The sequence below is a fragment of the Dama dama genome, chromosome 27 (genome assembly GCF_033118175.1).
Source record: "Dama dama isolate Ldn47 chromosome 27, ASM3311817v1, whole genome shotgun sequence".
Classification (NCBI taxonomy): Eukaryota; Metazoa; Chordata; class Mammalia; order Artiodactyla; family Cervidae; genus Dama; species Dama dama.
The window spans coordinates 61,460,372-61,475,961 of NC_083707.1; the positions used below are offsets into that span (position 1 = coordinate 61,460,372).

General features: G+C 44.2%; 1 protein-coding gene across 2 annotated transcripts; it reads right to left on the reverse strand.

The window, feature by feature from the left end:
* Positions 1-8,784: 8,784 nt before the first annotated feature.
* On the reverse strand, positions 8,785-15,311 carry LOC133047601 (serpin B3-like). Of its 2 annotated transcripts, none has more exons than XM_061130899.1 (7): positions 15,147-15,311; positions 14,483-14,539; positions 12,641-12,769; positions 12,190-12,307; positions 11,009-11,151; positions 10,558-10,650; positions 8,785-9,189 (listed from the first exon to the last, which is right to left on the reverse strand). In XM_061130899.1, exons 1-7 carry the CDS (start codon positions 15,309-15,311, stop codon positions 8,785-8,787), a joined length of 1,110 nt encoding a protein of 369 aa, XP_060986882.1. The 2 variants fall into 2 exon arrangements, with proteins under 2 accessions (XP_060986882.1, XP_060986881.1); XM_061130898.1 differs by having other exon boundaries at positions 10,558-10,713.
* Between the last annotated feature and the right edge of the window lie 279 nt (positions 15,312-15,590).

Genomic DNA, 15,590 nt, shown 5'->3' on the forward strand with positions numbered 1-15,590 from the left:
CTCCCGTGCCTCAAAGCAGCAGGTATTTCAAGTAGATCAACTCTTGATTGCTTCACCAGTTATTTTCAACTTCATGGGCAAGAAGTCTCTATGAGGAAAGACAAGGTTATTGACCAATTCCTGAATGTCGTTTCCTTCTGCAAAAGAAATTGTGACCTACCATCCCTGGCTCATATGAAATGCATGTACGTGCCTTTCTGACAGCAGTGACGGTACACTTATGTTTCAACCTCTTCACATGCCCTTAGGAACTAGGCCCAGCCAGAAATGACCCTTAAAAATCTTTCTTCTCTTGTTAATTCATGTTGACTCCTATTTAAGACCACTTCTAACACAAACAATTGAAAAGCTGACATTGTTTTAAGTTCTGAAAAGGCTTGTTTCTTTAAAAATATTTTGTATACCTGGGAAAATAGCTCAACGTCTCAGTTTAAGAGGGATTGGCAAAGTGTGTCAGCTGTAGGTGGAGACCAGGTATGATTTGGCTCCCCTCGAGGTTGGACCCTGGAGCGGTTCTCCCCGCGACCCCATTGTCCTTGCAGTTAATCCCAGCTGCACCCTGATTTCTGTGGTCAGAGGGCAGCTCATTTTCCTGCACATTCACTTGCTCTCAGTGAGAACAAGGGATACAAACAGGACCCATTTTAAGGGTAGTTTTCTGATGTTTTAGTATGAAGATTTCTCAGAAAAGTAAATAGCTTGAGCTCCAGAATTATAACACTCTCAATCATCCTGATCTGCAGCACACCCACTTCTGATCATGACCAGAACAACAGGGTCAAATGTCTGTAAGGAAAAAAAAGGAAAAGATGTGTTCTTTGAATGGCATGGTTGAGTCTCATCACTGCAGTCTCATCTCTTCAAGCTTCCGGTGTTCCTGTAATAGAAAAATATTAAAAACTACTGACTAGTTACTGAGGGGGTTTTGTATTCATCCATTTTCCGCTTTAACACCATATTTATGTTGGTGAGTTTGCTTCCCCCGTTTCACAGATAACAGAAATGAGCCACAGAGTGACTGAACAGAAGCCCAGGTGTCTAAGGGGGTGAAGTGCCCAGGTGAGCTCTCCAGGCAGGTAGCTGGTTCCAGGAGGCTGCGTGTGTATCCACTTCCCACAGGGAGGTGTAGACAGACTCTGGGCCTTTACCGACTAATCTCCTTGTGTTTGGATGAAAAGAACCTGTGTCCTCTGCCCTTTCAGAAGAGATCATGTTCTCTCACAAAATCCGAAGGGGTGGGAACGGGTCCCTAAATTCTCCTCCAAGGACGCCATAGTCATTACGGAGGAAGGCAGGGTATCAGACACTCTTTGAGGGTTGTGTAAAATTTAGCAATTTCATTGTGGCATGTGTTTTAATTTCTTAGTCGTATACTTAAGAACGTAATGTGTGGGTCAACGGTAAGTTTACATTTGATCGATTGATTAGTCGATTTTACTCTATGATTGATTTAGAGGAACTACCAGGCTGCCTTCCCCAGCAGCTGCACCGGTTTCCTTTCCCACCAGGCTAGGAGAAAGCACGCGTGTGTGGGCGGCCGATTCTCTCCTCACCCCGCACTCAGTACTGCGCTTGGTCGGAGTCTGCAGTCCCAGCACGTCACTCACTCACAGGAAGACCCGCCCACCACAGGGTCCCGGAAGCACAGGGCTGGAGACACGAGCTGGGGGAAGGGGAGACCTGTGTGTGGAAACCGCAGAGACGATTCCTGAGCTCAGCCCTGCTGCTCTTAGGGCTCCTCCTGGTTACGTGTGTCCTGACCCCCGGACACTGGCGGTCAGAGACCCCTGAGCTGAGACGGGTGGGCTGAGCGAGGGTGGAGTCTGCTGGGGTCTGATGGGGGAGCTGAGTCTAAAGAAGGAAACAGCAGGAGAGAAGACCCAGCGTGAAAAACGACAGACATGAGGAATGAGAGCGCCCAGTCAAGGCTGCGTCACGGGCGCTGCCAGAGAGCGGGAGGGCCTCGGGCCGGAGCAGGGTGGACGTCTTTGGGCTCAAAGAGAAAGGGCTCTGAGCCCAGAGACAGAAGCAAGGAGCCCCGGCTGGGCCTGGAGGAGGCCCAGGGGACAGAGCAGGAGACGAGGACTCAAGGGAACCACTGACTGAGCTGATTCCTCCTGTGACTGAGTTACCGAGGCTGGTGGTGCAGAGGCTGGCTCTGAGGGAAAGGCACTAACTGATGAAGATCAAGATTTTGTTTTGGAGGAGGAAATGGCAACCCACTCCAGTATTCTTGCCAGGTAAATCCCATGGCCAGAGGAGTCTGTCGGGCAACAGTCAGTCCAGAGGGTGGCAAAGGGTGGGACACGACTGGGCACGTATGCAAAACAAAGGATTTTGCTTACATTTAGAGTGAACTTGGTTAGTTCAAACTAGAAACCATATCACATCTTCCTCCCCGTCTTTTTCAAAAGTGCTCCTGGCATGTATTAGACAAGGTGAAGACACCGTGATGTCACACAGTGTCACAGGATACTGAGCAATTCTCAGACCATTTTGCAAGTCAGTACTTGCCAATCTGTCTTTGGGTATTTTCTAAATATACCAACATCATTGGCATCATGAATTCCAGAATTCAATAAAACTGAGAGGAAATGATGTCCAGGAACCATCCCACTATTTCTAATACCTGTGTAGGTAGCTTCAAAATAGCTCCTCTGTTTTCCTACTGTTTTCTTCCTTCCTTGTGAAGGGCGTGAAGACTCATCAGCTTTACTGAGGTGCACATCCTAGGGGGCATCTTATCTCTTCCTTCTTACTACGCACGTGGTTATACCCATCTGCAGGTAAATTGGTTACTTGAGAAAAATCCTTCAAGTTTTCAATAATAGGATATCTGCCAGTTACTGTTTTAACATTCCCTACAGATACAAATCTGTACAATGTAAATAGCATCTGAACAGGATGAAACAGATACACCTTAATTTCCCTTAATTGGGGAATGGTCTTGTCTGTAGGTGTGTCATGGAAGACTGAGACAGTTCATTCATCACTACCGGTCTCCCCATTCCCATGCCTCCAGTTCCACTCAGGACAGTCATCCTACTCTATGCTTAGCGCCATCCAACCCTCTCTCACAACTTCTGTCTCTAGAACCATTTCTGCAACCCTTCCTTTCAGCAGTTTTCGACTGACATTTAACATTCCAATTGATTTTGCGTGTGTTTGCTTAAGTCACTTCAGTAGTTTTCTACTCTTTGCAACCCCATGGACTGTAGCCCACCAGGCTCTTCCATCCATGGGATTCTCCAGGCAAGAGTACTGGAGTGGGTTGCCATGCCTTCCTCCAGGGGGTCTTCCCAACCCAGGGATTGAACCAGGGTCTCTTGTGTCTCCTGTGTTGGGAAACTGGTTCTTTACCACCAGTTCCAACTGGGAAGCCCCTTGAATTGATTAACATTATATATTAAGGAAGGACTGAGTAAGTCCTGAGTCACAATTTTATTTTATAGCTTCTTATCATATCAGAAAAATCATACTGCCTCCCAGATTTGCTTTTATGGGTCTCTTAATTTTTTGGTAGAATGAAGAAAGAGAGAGCCTTTGCTTCGTGCATCAGCTAGAAGCCACTGACTCATGGCCTCTTACACTTGAAGGAAGACTCCTGATTCCATTGGAATGTAGGGGTGATCACATAATGTGTTTGATTATCTATTTTTAAAATTTCTTACTGATTCACTCTCCATTCATTGAGTTCTTAGTTATGTTCTATGACTTAGTACTGAGCTTAGTGAAGGGTCTCTACCACAGTGCTAGAAGCAGGGACTTAATGACAAGGGAGGGTTGCCAAGGCTCCTTTACATTTGGTGACAACTGACTTCCTAAGCCTCATCCTCTGAGACAAACTCTGAGACCATGATAGCACCATCCAATCTCTACCTCATGACTTCTGCAACCAGCCTCTGTGTTCCGGGAAATGATTCTGGCTCTAGCACATATCTCAGCAGGACCGCCAGGGACGGCTGTCATCAGCACCTTCAGTTTCTCAGTGATCCAAGCAAGACAACGTCAACTCCTGTAGACTCCAGGAAATATCTATTATTGCACAAGAAACGCCCGACTCGAACACGTTCCAGGGATTTCCTCCCTGCATTTGATGACCACTTGACAAAACATGCTAATTACCTGTACTTCAGGTAAAGATTTTTTCCTGAAATTCAGGGCATTTCATTGAATGTTGATGTACAGTGTTGTTTTGATGAGGTTCATGCCCTTCTTTGAATGTATTTTTAATTGCTGAAGTGGTTGATTTTTTGCTCTAGTAAACTATTGTGACTTAACAGCTTAGGCTGGAGTGTGAGGTGGGACTTCTCCTCTGCTCTGGAGGCGCTGTGTTAGACTCCTAGGACTTCTGTCCTGAGCTGCCCACACTGAGGTTTAAAACCACTGGTGTTTGCTCTCTCCTGCTTCAGAAGGCTTGAGGTGTAAAATCTGTGTTCTCAGGACCACACTTCCTCGGGAGGCTCTCGGGGAGAATTCTCTTTCCCTTTTCTACCTCCTGGCGGTTCCTAGAGTTTCTGGGCTTGTGCCTCTGTCTCCACATGACCGTCTTCTATGTGTCTCTTCTCTTCATATAAGGGTCCAGTCATGGATTAGGACCCAGCTTGAGTCAATACGATCTTATGTTAACTAGTTATGTCTATAATCTATTTACAAATGAGGTCAGACTCTGGCATTAGAAATAAATTGGGGGAACGGGCAGAGGAAGTTCTCTTCATTCTGGTCCAATCAGCAATCCCATCAGCCAAACTGAACACTTGTAAGAGTTTGGAGAGAAGGCATGGCAGCATTTTTTCCATGAGTACGAGACATTTATCTGTATCCATGCGATCCTGAACCAGCCTGCGCAGCGCGGACACTGAGAGGTCCGTGGACACTGAGAGGTCCACGGACAGAAGGCCATCCTCTTGGGGACTCCCTTGGAGCAGCGGGCCGGGCGGCGGCGTTGGAGCTGATGCGGCGCTGGGCGGCGGGGCGCGCAGGAGGCGGGCTCAGCAGCCTCGCAGGGCCGGCCTGAGGGTGAGGGCGGCTGTGTCGTGGCTCCTGCGGTTCTTCTCCTCCCAGAACCCAGAGGGGTGAGGGAGAGATGCACTCTGGCTTGTTCCTGGTTTCGGGGCCACTTCTCATGGCAGCAGTTCAGAGCCCCAGGAGGTAAAGTCCCAGTTTCAAGGCTGGAGATGGGAGGGCAGCATGGGAAACTGGCTGCCGCGGTAGTGACTTTTCCTGAGGCCTTCCCAGAGGGTTAGTTCCAAAGCCCGGGTGTATTTAATGGTGGAGCCCTGCTGACCGAGCTCCCTTGTTTAGATGCTGTGTGTGTTTGGTGAGACAGACAGAGAGAGCGTGTAGGGAGGCAGGGAGAGGAAAAGAGGGAGAAAGAGGGAGAGAGGTGGAAGGGAGGGCGGTGCAGAGGGAGGCGGAGAGACTGAGGCCCCTGCGCAGACGGGGTCCTGGAACCTTCAGAGCTGAGTGCTTGAGGCTGGAAGGCTGCCCCTAACACACACACCTTAGAGCAAGCCTCGAGGTGCCTGTGGAGGCATTATTATTGTATGAAGCTTTAACATCTCAAGGGATTGTGTTCTGTCTCCAAACTTAGCTACCTGAGAATCTCTTGTGTTCTCAAGGGCAGGTTTCCCAACCTGCCAACATTTCACAAAAGATCAGTGACCTTGTCGCCTCCCTCAGATCTTCCTGATGAGAAATGCCCGGGAGCAACGAAGACAGAACTTGTTTACTGATGGATCAAGACGCACAGGCCCACTCACAGGGCTTCTGCTTCCCTGTCTTACAGATTCCTGTAAGCTGTGAAGCGTGCAGCTTCAGAAGGGTAGTAGTTTAGCTCAGAATGACTTATTCTGGAGATAAGATAAGGCAGGGTGACAGAAGGAGTAATGACAACTTTTCACTAATAACTTCTCAAATCTTTCACTGTTTTCAGATTGGGTTCTCTTCGAGACCCAACCAGAGGAGCATCTGGAAATCTACTTAAACTAAATGTGATGTTTCTACCTATAAGTTTACACTGGACACATTTTTATGTTATTCCTGATACTTATTCAGACACACGGAAATACCAAAACTTGGAGTGTTCAGTGGTTATATCGTTTTAAGGTATGTTGGGTTAAACCCGTGAATGAAACTTATAAAATTTCTTGCCAATACAGTGTCTAGTATTCAATTAATATATAAACTTTGTGTTATTAATCCGATCATAAACGTCTTCTCTTATGAAGGTGATTCCTCATTTATTTTACCTCTGGAAATGTTTAGTGATTCAACCTGCCAGTAGCAAAGCTCAAGACGCTATGCTAGCCACACAACCAACGAGTGTTTAGGAGTGTACATCTTTATCTTAAGTGAAATAGCACAGGGACATTATGCTCTGATCCATCTCATTCAATCAAATACTAGCCTTCATGTTTATAATTGTCTATCACTTTTTTGTATTTTTTACTATTATTTCCTGTCATCGTATTGTTCTAAGTGTTTCAAAGGTCTCTTGTATTGAGATGTAACTACATTTGTTGTTGATTAGTAGCTCGGTCGTGTCTGACTCTTTGCAACCCCATGGACTGTAGTCTGCCAGGCTTCTCTGTCCATGGGATTCTCCAGGCAAGAATATTGGAGTGGGTAGCCATTCCCTTCTCCAGGGATCTTTCCAACCCGGGGATCAAATCCATGTCTCCTGCATTATCAGGTGGGTTCTTTACCACTTAGCCACCAGGGAAGCCCAACTACAGTTATTCATAGTATAAAATTGTCATGTAAGTGGAATTACATAATATGTACTCATTCTTTTCAGTTTCCTGTTTGCACAGCATAGCGTGTAGGAGTTTAACTCATGTTGCTTCAGTAGTTTTTTCCTTTTTATCTCTAAGTACTATTCTTTGGTTTGTATTTTCATTCACGTGTTTCGTTCAGCTGTTAGACATCTGAGGTTTTGCCAGCTTTTTGGCCATTACGAATAAGGCTTCAGTGAACATTTGTGTCGTAGTCCTTTTGTGGTGGATGTGTTCATATCTCTTGGGCAAAATCAGGATGTGGAATTAATGGTCTGGTAATCATCTGGTCATACTTTTAACTTTGTAAGAAAGTACTGATATGTGCCACTTTGTATACTTGAGAAAGACTTTCTAGAAGTGCATTTCTAAGCCAAGGAGATACATGGTTTTCTGGAGACATCACCCAGATGGCAGCATAGGAGACCCCTGCTTCCCCTCTCCCTTAGAGATCAACAGTGTGACAGCTGTTCTTGAACAACCCCCCTCCCGAAAAAGAAATGACAATACTGTGATGAGAGAGCGGTGTTAGTGCAAACTGCACTGGTGGTCATTTTGTAGAAGATAAGTGTATCAGATTTGTATGTAGAAAATGAGTGTACCACATGTTCACCTTCAACTTACTCAATGCTGTGGGCCAATAATATTTTAATAAAGATGGAAAAAATAAGATTTCAAGACTGTTTTCCTAAGTGGTTGTAGCTTTCATATCCCTACCAGTGATGTGGGAGAGTTCCGGTTGATCCATGTTTTCTGCACACAGGGTTTGACCAGTCTTTTAATTCTAGCTGTCTCCAAGCCAATGGGGACACGTTGGTACCCTGTGGTGTAGTGTTATTTAGTCACTACATCATGTCCAACTCTTTTTTGAACCCAGGTCTCCTGCTTGGCAGTCAGATTCCTTACCACTGCACCACCAGGGAAGCCTGTCTTGTGGCGTATATGCCTTATATTCTTTATTAAGCATCTATTATCTTTATGTTTAAAATCACATATTGATTTTATTACTTTCTGTTCAAAAATACCTTTCTTCATGTTCGAGTGATGTATAAAGAGCTGTACATATTTAATGTATGAACGTCATGAGTTTTGAGGTGAGTATATACCTGTGAAACCCTCATGCCAATCTATGTAATAAACATATCACCTCCAAGTGATTCCTCTTGCCCTGAGAAAAGTTATGTTTTAGGAAACAAAATTTGTCAATTCTTGACATTTGTGGATTGGTGGACTTCAGGGTCATATGTCAGCCCTTCTTCTCACTATATGCTCTCCCAGTCTTATCCCATCTTTGCCTTCAGCTACAATTACCATATTTCTCTCAGTAACTCTAAAATTTATATCATCTGTCTTATCTATTTAGAGATTCAGTTCATATCCCAAGTCTGAGTTCTAGATGCTTATATTTAACCTCTCAACATGGGTTACAAAGTCTTTCATGTTCTGATAACAGTCTACCCTTTTAACCTCATCATGCTGTACTCTTGATTTTCTATATGTGATAATATCTTTCTATATGATCTTTTCTATGTGTGGTGGGTCACTTGCAGTTTGTTGAAAAGAAAAAAAAGGATGAGCAACAAATGACATGAACAAGCCATGGTTTTATTGATAATGCATTTCAGACAATTAAAAAATTTAGACATGTAAGGGTCCCACATACCACCTGAACTCAAATAAATGTGAATGTCTAGGTTTGAAAAGTAAATATAACTTTTGAAATAGGAGCTATGATATTTCAAAGTTAGAAGAAGATAGAGTATGGAAATAAGTTTTTAAAATATAGTGAACATTTTGTCCAAGGAGGAGTTTTTATGGGGAATAAAGTAGGTTACATGAGTTTGTAGAAAGAGAGAGACAGACAAACATAATATTTCATCCAATACATTCTCAGTAGTGACTGTGAGATTGGAAAGGAAAATAAATCCAAGGATATTGTTACACCAGCATTCAAGCTCCGGGAACAGCTCTCTGAACGTCCCCCAGTGTGGCCGCTGGCCAAGGACGTCTAAGGGGAAGAGACTCGGCCCCAGAAGAGGATGCTGTTGGTCTTGATGTGCTTGATGAGGAACAGGAAGGGGTGATCGCAGCGGAAACTCTCAGAATTTCTTCCTGCTCTTACAGTAATTTCTACGCCAGAAGCAGCTGCAGCCTCCGTGCCCTCCTCGGTCACCTCCACAAAGGACTTGTGGACGACCGTCGACACCACCAGATCACGTCTCCTGGTCATGCCCGAGAAGTCAGCCACCCCATCACAGAAGGCGTCCACCATCCCCAGGGCTCGCAGTGTGGGCACGAGGTCATAGCTCTCTTCCACTTTAAACCGAGGCAGGTATAAATCCACCTGTCTCTTCCCCATATTCTGTGGGCTCGTCCACTCTATTAACTTCTCAGCAGTGAGCTGATCTTCAAGCTGTAACAGTGGGAAAGGAACAACTGTCAGGAGTCTCAGTGGTCATGGAGCCCACCAAGCTTGGATTGAAATGTATGGAAAAGCTTTATTTTAACAGTAAACATGAATACAGGAGATTCAGTTATATTATACATATAAACTTACTATACTATATACATATAATATTTATGTATTGCATGTAATCTCATTATATATTATAAGCTGAATATTTTGTAATATTTATGTGATAAACTGAGCTTTCTGTATATATATGTGTATATATACCCATATATAACAGCAGAACCATTAAATAAATTTATTTTGTAAAAGATGAACTATATATCTTCACTTCTTAAGTTGCCAGAGCACTACATGTTTCATTTTCAAATAGTCTTGTCTTGTTACTGTCTTTTTGTGCATAGTTTTTTGCATGAAATAATTATAGTGTACAACCCATTATTATTCCTTTTACTTGCTTGACCTATTTGAAAACTTTTCCTGTATAGATGTGTTTCTCTAATCAAGTTTAAATTGTTACATAATACCACCATTAAGTAGAGATTCAGTGTATGTGTTTACTTAATTAATATTTTTAAGCATTGTGTGTTAGTCCTAAGCTACTGCATATATATTTAATGTGTGGCAAGTTCACTGCAAATTCAGCATCATTGGCTATTATAGTAATTGCAGATGGCCATTTATGGTATGACTTTTATATGCCAGATATTGTTATTGGTTTCTTTACAAATTATCTTGAACCAATATAACAATGCTAAAAGTAAGATTCACTTTTTTTAAAATTCCCAGCAAAGAGGCTCCAAATAACTCTGAGAGAATACTTCTAAATAGAAAGTGAGCATCAAGATAGGCTGGTTTGTCTCGTCTCTATGAAGTATGTGATTCAGTCTGCAGAATGGAGCTCAGCATTGTTTTACTTTGTTTGATTTTGTTCATGTGTGAATTTGCATATATTTTCCATGAGTCATCTACATTTGACTCTTAGTTTCCCCTGTCTTCAAATGAATAGACTGGAATAGGTGAGGTTTTGATGGTTGCAAAATATTAACGTGTGAGCCAAGCGTATTATTTTTTGAACTGATATTCTAGTTTTCTCAGAATATTACTGGGCCTGTGAAGTTAAGATTTTCTACATATTCTTCCATATTGCACTGGAAGGTTTATTTTTTTGGAAAGTGACAGGATGCCAAGTTCGCCTTCATGATTTTCCATTAGACTCAACACAGAGAAGAAGTAACACACTCTAGTACTTTGCTTTAACGGCGCATCACCAGCATTCTGTGAGCACTGCTTCCGTGAACAGCCCACACAGGCCCTGTGTCACCAGCAATTTAAGCAACAGCATGAAGAGTCATAGCTGCTGGGTTTTACCTCCTGCAGACCATCTACTTCATTGGGCAGCAGCACCATCATGCTTAGCTCATCGCCTTTGTACGGTATTTCCAGGATCTTGGCTTGCACGTCCTCCAGTGACACAAAATTGAAATGATTGGCTTGTTTCATCATGTGCACAGGTTTGCTTGTATCCTGCAATAAATTCATGTGGCAAAAAATGTTAAATGGGCATTAGTCCAAAAGAAAAAAAAAGATAATCTTACTGAGATACCAAACTCATCTTCCTTCTAAGAGATGGTGTGGGAAATCTGTGAATTAGAGACAAGAGTTTCTTCAACTCTTACCAACTAAATAAAGGGAAAAAAAGACAGCCTCGATAGATCCTACTTCTACTAGCAGTTATAGAAGAAATGATCAAATATGTATTTAACTTTCACATTGCACACAGAGCTATGTTACATTATTAAAAATTAATTACAGACAATACCTTGTTCAGCCAAAACTTTTCCTCCACAGTATTTTCTTTCTTAAATTCCTGGTTCCACTGCCCTTTGAAATAGACAGCGTTCACCAGAACCAGAGCAGTAGTGCTGTCGAGAGAGTCTTTGGGAAACAGATCTTTGATTTTTCCTGCAAAGTCAGAAAATCAAAAGTCTGTCATGAAAGGTAGGAGTGGTTTGTCTGGAAGATGGTTAGAAAGTTGCAAGTGATGATCAAATATTCACACAAGTCAGCCCATGAGGGACTCCATGCCCAGTGGTTCACCAGGTGAGGCTTTGCTCATGGCCCCAGCCTGATGGAGTTGCCCTCATGGAGACGCCCCTGCTCCTGACTGGGAAGGTGTTCAGTCTGTGTGTGTGGGGACATCAGTCATCTCACAAGGAATCCTGATGAACTGAGTTTAGATAAGGTTTCCACAAGTCAAATTTTCTGCATCCCTCCCTCACTGCCTCCCTGCGTGTCCTTTCCTGTTTCCTCCACCCTGTGTTCATTCTCCTTTTCTTTCTACCTTACTGTCTCTCTGTCATTTGAAATTTGAGCTCAATATTCCAAAGAAGTAGCCAGAATATTCTTCTGGACAACCAATATGCACCCAGTAATCTAGAGCACATGGCAGACACCATTCCCTGAGGAGTCTTCTTCATTCTCCACGTTGAGCTGCTGTAGGCTAAGACTATATTTCGGAAGGGAGGTAGGATGTGGCTCATGGGATGGAGACGTTGTCCAGCCCCCTCTCTGGGTGGGGAGGACACCTGTGACATCCTGTGGGAGGGGGACGTGGGCCAGGAACCTCCTCCTGCATGTGGTCATTTATTCAAAAAGGGTGGTTTGGAGGAGAGAATGTTGTTTCCCAATTAACAAAGGGACCCTTTCTAATATCTTCTCTTAGGGATCATAACCCAGAAGTTAAGCCTCTAATTAAAAGAAAAACTTATGAATCAACCTGAAGTCTGAGTAGAGACTTGGGATCCACAAAGACACTGTCAACCAGACTCAGTTGTGCCTGCAGGGGGCTGGTCCTGGGAGCCCCCCGCCCGTTTCTGTCCTCACTGACGTGGACCGTCCACCCCTTGCAGGGCCTCCCCACCCTCTGCAATCTTGAGCCCTGTGTTCACACACAGCAGGGACACAACAGTGATTTTAATGGGTGACTCTCTCATAACCTACCATTGGTTTGGCTCTCCACCCAGGAATTAATCATCTTTCGACTTTCCTCTGCAGCATTTTTAAAATCAGCAGATTCCACACTGGCTAGATAAAATTTTTTAACATTATCCATGTATTCCTATGACATGAGCAGGAAGAAAGGAGGAATGAAAAGTAATTTATCAGTAACTATGCAGGTATTTCCAAATTAATTAAATTGTGTTAAATCCTGATCAAGCAGAGTTCATAGGCCAATCCATAGCCCCACCTCATTGGTGTGCTATCAGCCTCTGGGACACTGCAGCGGGTAGGGTTGTGGTCAGGGAGCCCGGCGTCCCTGGAAGAAATGCCCCGTGTGGGTCCCCAGGCTCCTCTGCCCCCTCCGTGCCCGCCCCCCCCCCCCCCCCCATTAGGAGATGGGGCCAAAGGACCTGGGATGAAGACTAAAGGTGTGACAGACCAGGAAACTCACCCGGAGAAATAGAAACCCCTGTTCTCCATAGAGCCTGTTGGCAACACTCAGCTCATAGGCATCAGTGGATTTCTTTAATTCCGTCAGAAGCTTTTGAAAGTGATGATGAACTTTTCCTGGCTTTTCAACCTTCAAACATCAAAAATTGAGCTCAATGGATTCTCTGTCAATGTAAACACTACACCCCCAGAGGTCTGTTATATCCCTGTCTAGAGGGTGGCATCCCCAGGGATGATGTTTGTGGTTATTTCTCCTAACTGGCCTGTGTTACTGGAGTTAGCCTTCCTAATCTTTACATTAAATCTTCCAGGTAACTCTCTCTTCCTGCTCTAACACACCCCAACCTTCTCTCTGTTGAACTAGAGATGCATCAGCATTCCATTACCGCATTGTCTCTCAGTTGTCTCCAATGGTTAAGGGAAAGGTCTTGGCTAAACATAAGCTCCTGGAGGGCTAGAGCCATGGAGAACTTCTAACAGTCATCAGCTGTGTGAGAACATGAAATCTGTATATTGTCCTATGTTGTGATTTGATGCCCTGTTATATCCCTTTGAGGGATTACCTTCTAAGACCTGTTGACTGTGATCTGTGGTTCTGCATTGTGACGGCCACACTTCCCAGTGTAGGAACAGTGGGAGCCAGACAGACTGGGAACAGCTGTCCCTCAGCATCTCTAAGTCTTCAGTGCCATTCCCATGAAAACAGGAGAGCTCAGAGAGCTAAGAAACTTCTCCAAGGAGATACAGATAACTTTTTCAACGTAGGCTTGTCTCAATTCAGAATCTCTCACTTTCTGGCTAAGAGTTTTAGACTATTTAGATAAATGGTAGCTCTCATTCATTTTCCAAAATACTCCAAAATACACTTGATCATATGCTTATTGCTCTTAATCTATTTTAAGAGTTAATTAAAAGTATATAATTGTAGCTACATACTGTGATTAACATACTTATTTTTATTCTATAATAATAATATATAACCTTTATCAGAGTTTCCATACCCTGGCTCTGCTGTCCTATTTGAATGTATTTGCATGCGATGCAGCAAACCTTTTATTGCTCCTGGCCAATTGGGATGAAGTCATTGTGGCTGAGAGCCGTCGTATTTTTGCCATGTTCCTCATTCCTGAACAGCAGATCACTATTTGAAGCTCCTTCAGGTTTCGGAGCCCCTGATTTTAAGCATATGCTTCTCTACTTTCAGAAAAACAAAGATGTGAAGTAAATAAGTGAAGGGAAGTGAAGTGAAGCTGTTCTGTCGTGTCCGACTCTGATCCCACGGACTGTAGCCCACCAGGTTCGTCCATCCATGGCATTTTTCAGGCAAGAATACTGGAGTGGGTTGCCATTTCCTTCTCCAGGGGATCTTCCCGACCCAGGGATCGATCCCAGGTCTCCCTCATTGCAGGCAGATGCTTTGCCATCTGAGCCACCAGGGAAGCAAATAAGTATGTCATGTGAAATGAGAGGGCTTTCCAGGCAGTCCCAGTGCTAAAGAACCTGTGTGCTGAAGCAGGAGACATGAGAGATGCTGGTTCAATCCCTGGGGCGGGAAGATCCCTCGGAGGAGGACACGGCAACCCACTGCAATCTTCTTGCCTGGAGAATTCCATGAACAGAGGAGCCTGGTGGGCTACAGTCCACGGGGTCACAAAGAGTAGGACATAACTGAATGATTTCACACACGCACACACACGTGAACTGAGAAACAACTCTCTCCGGTCTATCTTGCCCAGCATGACCTCTAAAAATGGACTTCTCCCCGTTTATCTGAAATCCCCAGTTCGAACTACGACCCTCTGGGACATATGACCTCCTCTACGTCCAATGCTGTCTGACTCACAGGATTTCCTGTAGCTTTTCCTCTTGGGTTCTCTGTGATTTCATTGAAGTGAAGGACCTGGAGAAGACAGGGAGTGGGACAAGGAGTCTGTAACAAACTATACACATCAGAGTAAGTGAAAAAAAAAAAAAAAAAAAAAAACAACGGAAGGACAAAAGAATACACACGAACAATACTATATACCAAATAAATGCCCCTCACAGAAACAAACTCAAAAAGAAACAAACAAAAAAAAGTACACAGAAATGTTCAGTGAAAGCTTTCGTCCTTAAAAAACACAATCTGTGTGTGGAAAACACAAAGATGCTTGGCTGCTATCCACTTTAAAGAATCGTGTCTCATTATTCATTCATCGTTGAGGAACCATGTAAAGATGCGTCCCATGGATTTTAGTCAGTGCCTCACTTCTTTCATTAAAGCCTTTCATTAAAGCCTCACCTCTGGTTGTTGGGCGATTATAGGGGGTCATCCCAGCCCCCAGAGGAAGTCCAGGCACAGGAAGGTGGTGGGAGCCCTGCGGGACAGTGTGTGCCCCTCTCTGTGCCCACCCAGTCGTGGGGCTGCTTGAGCTTCCCGTGGGACCCCCGGGGACAGCCAGACCTGTGGTCATCTGCACTCCAGCTAGCAGACAAACCATGCAAACGGAAGGGCAGCTGCCACCTACCTTCTGCATTTCTGATGCAGTGTTTTCTCGGGCCCCTAAGTAAGTCATGGCTAAGGCTGATGAGATACTGAAAGGGGACAGGAAGATGTTTTCCTTCTTTGATTTTCTGATCTGGTGGAACAGATCGATTGCAAGGTGGATGATTGCTTCACCGAGGGAACTCATGGTGGCCGGATGTGGTCTGGAAGTCCTGGAAGAGCATCAGATGCATTTTATAATCACTCTAGTGAAGGGAAGTTTGTTAGTCTATAATAAACTTTTCTTAAAAGAAATGTCTTGTATGTGAGTTGTGGGATTCTGCCAACTCTGTGTGTACGAACTCAGTCCTTCAGTCGTGTCCCACTCTGCAACCCCAGGGACTGTAGCCTGGTGGGCTCCTCTGTGCATGGGATTCTCCAGGCAAGAATCCTGGAGTGGGTTGCCATTTCCTTCCCCAGGGGATCT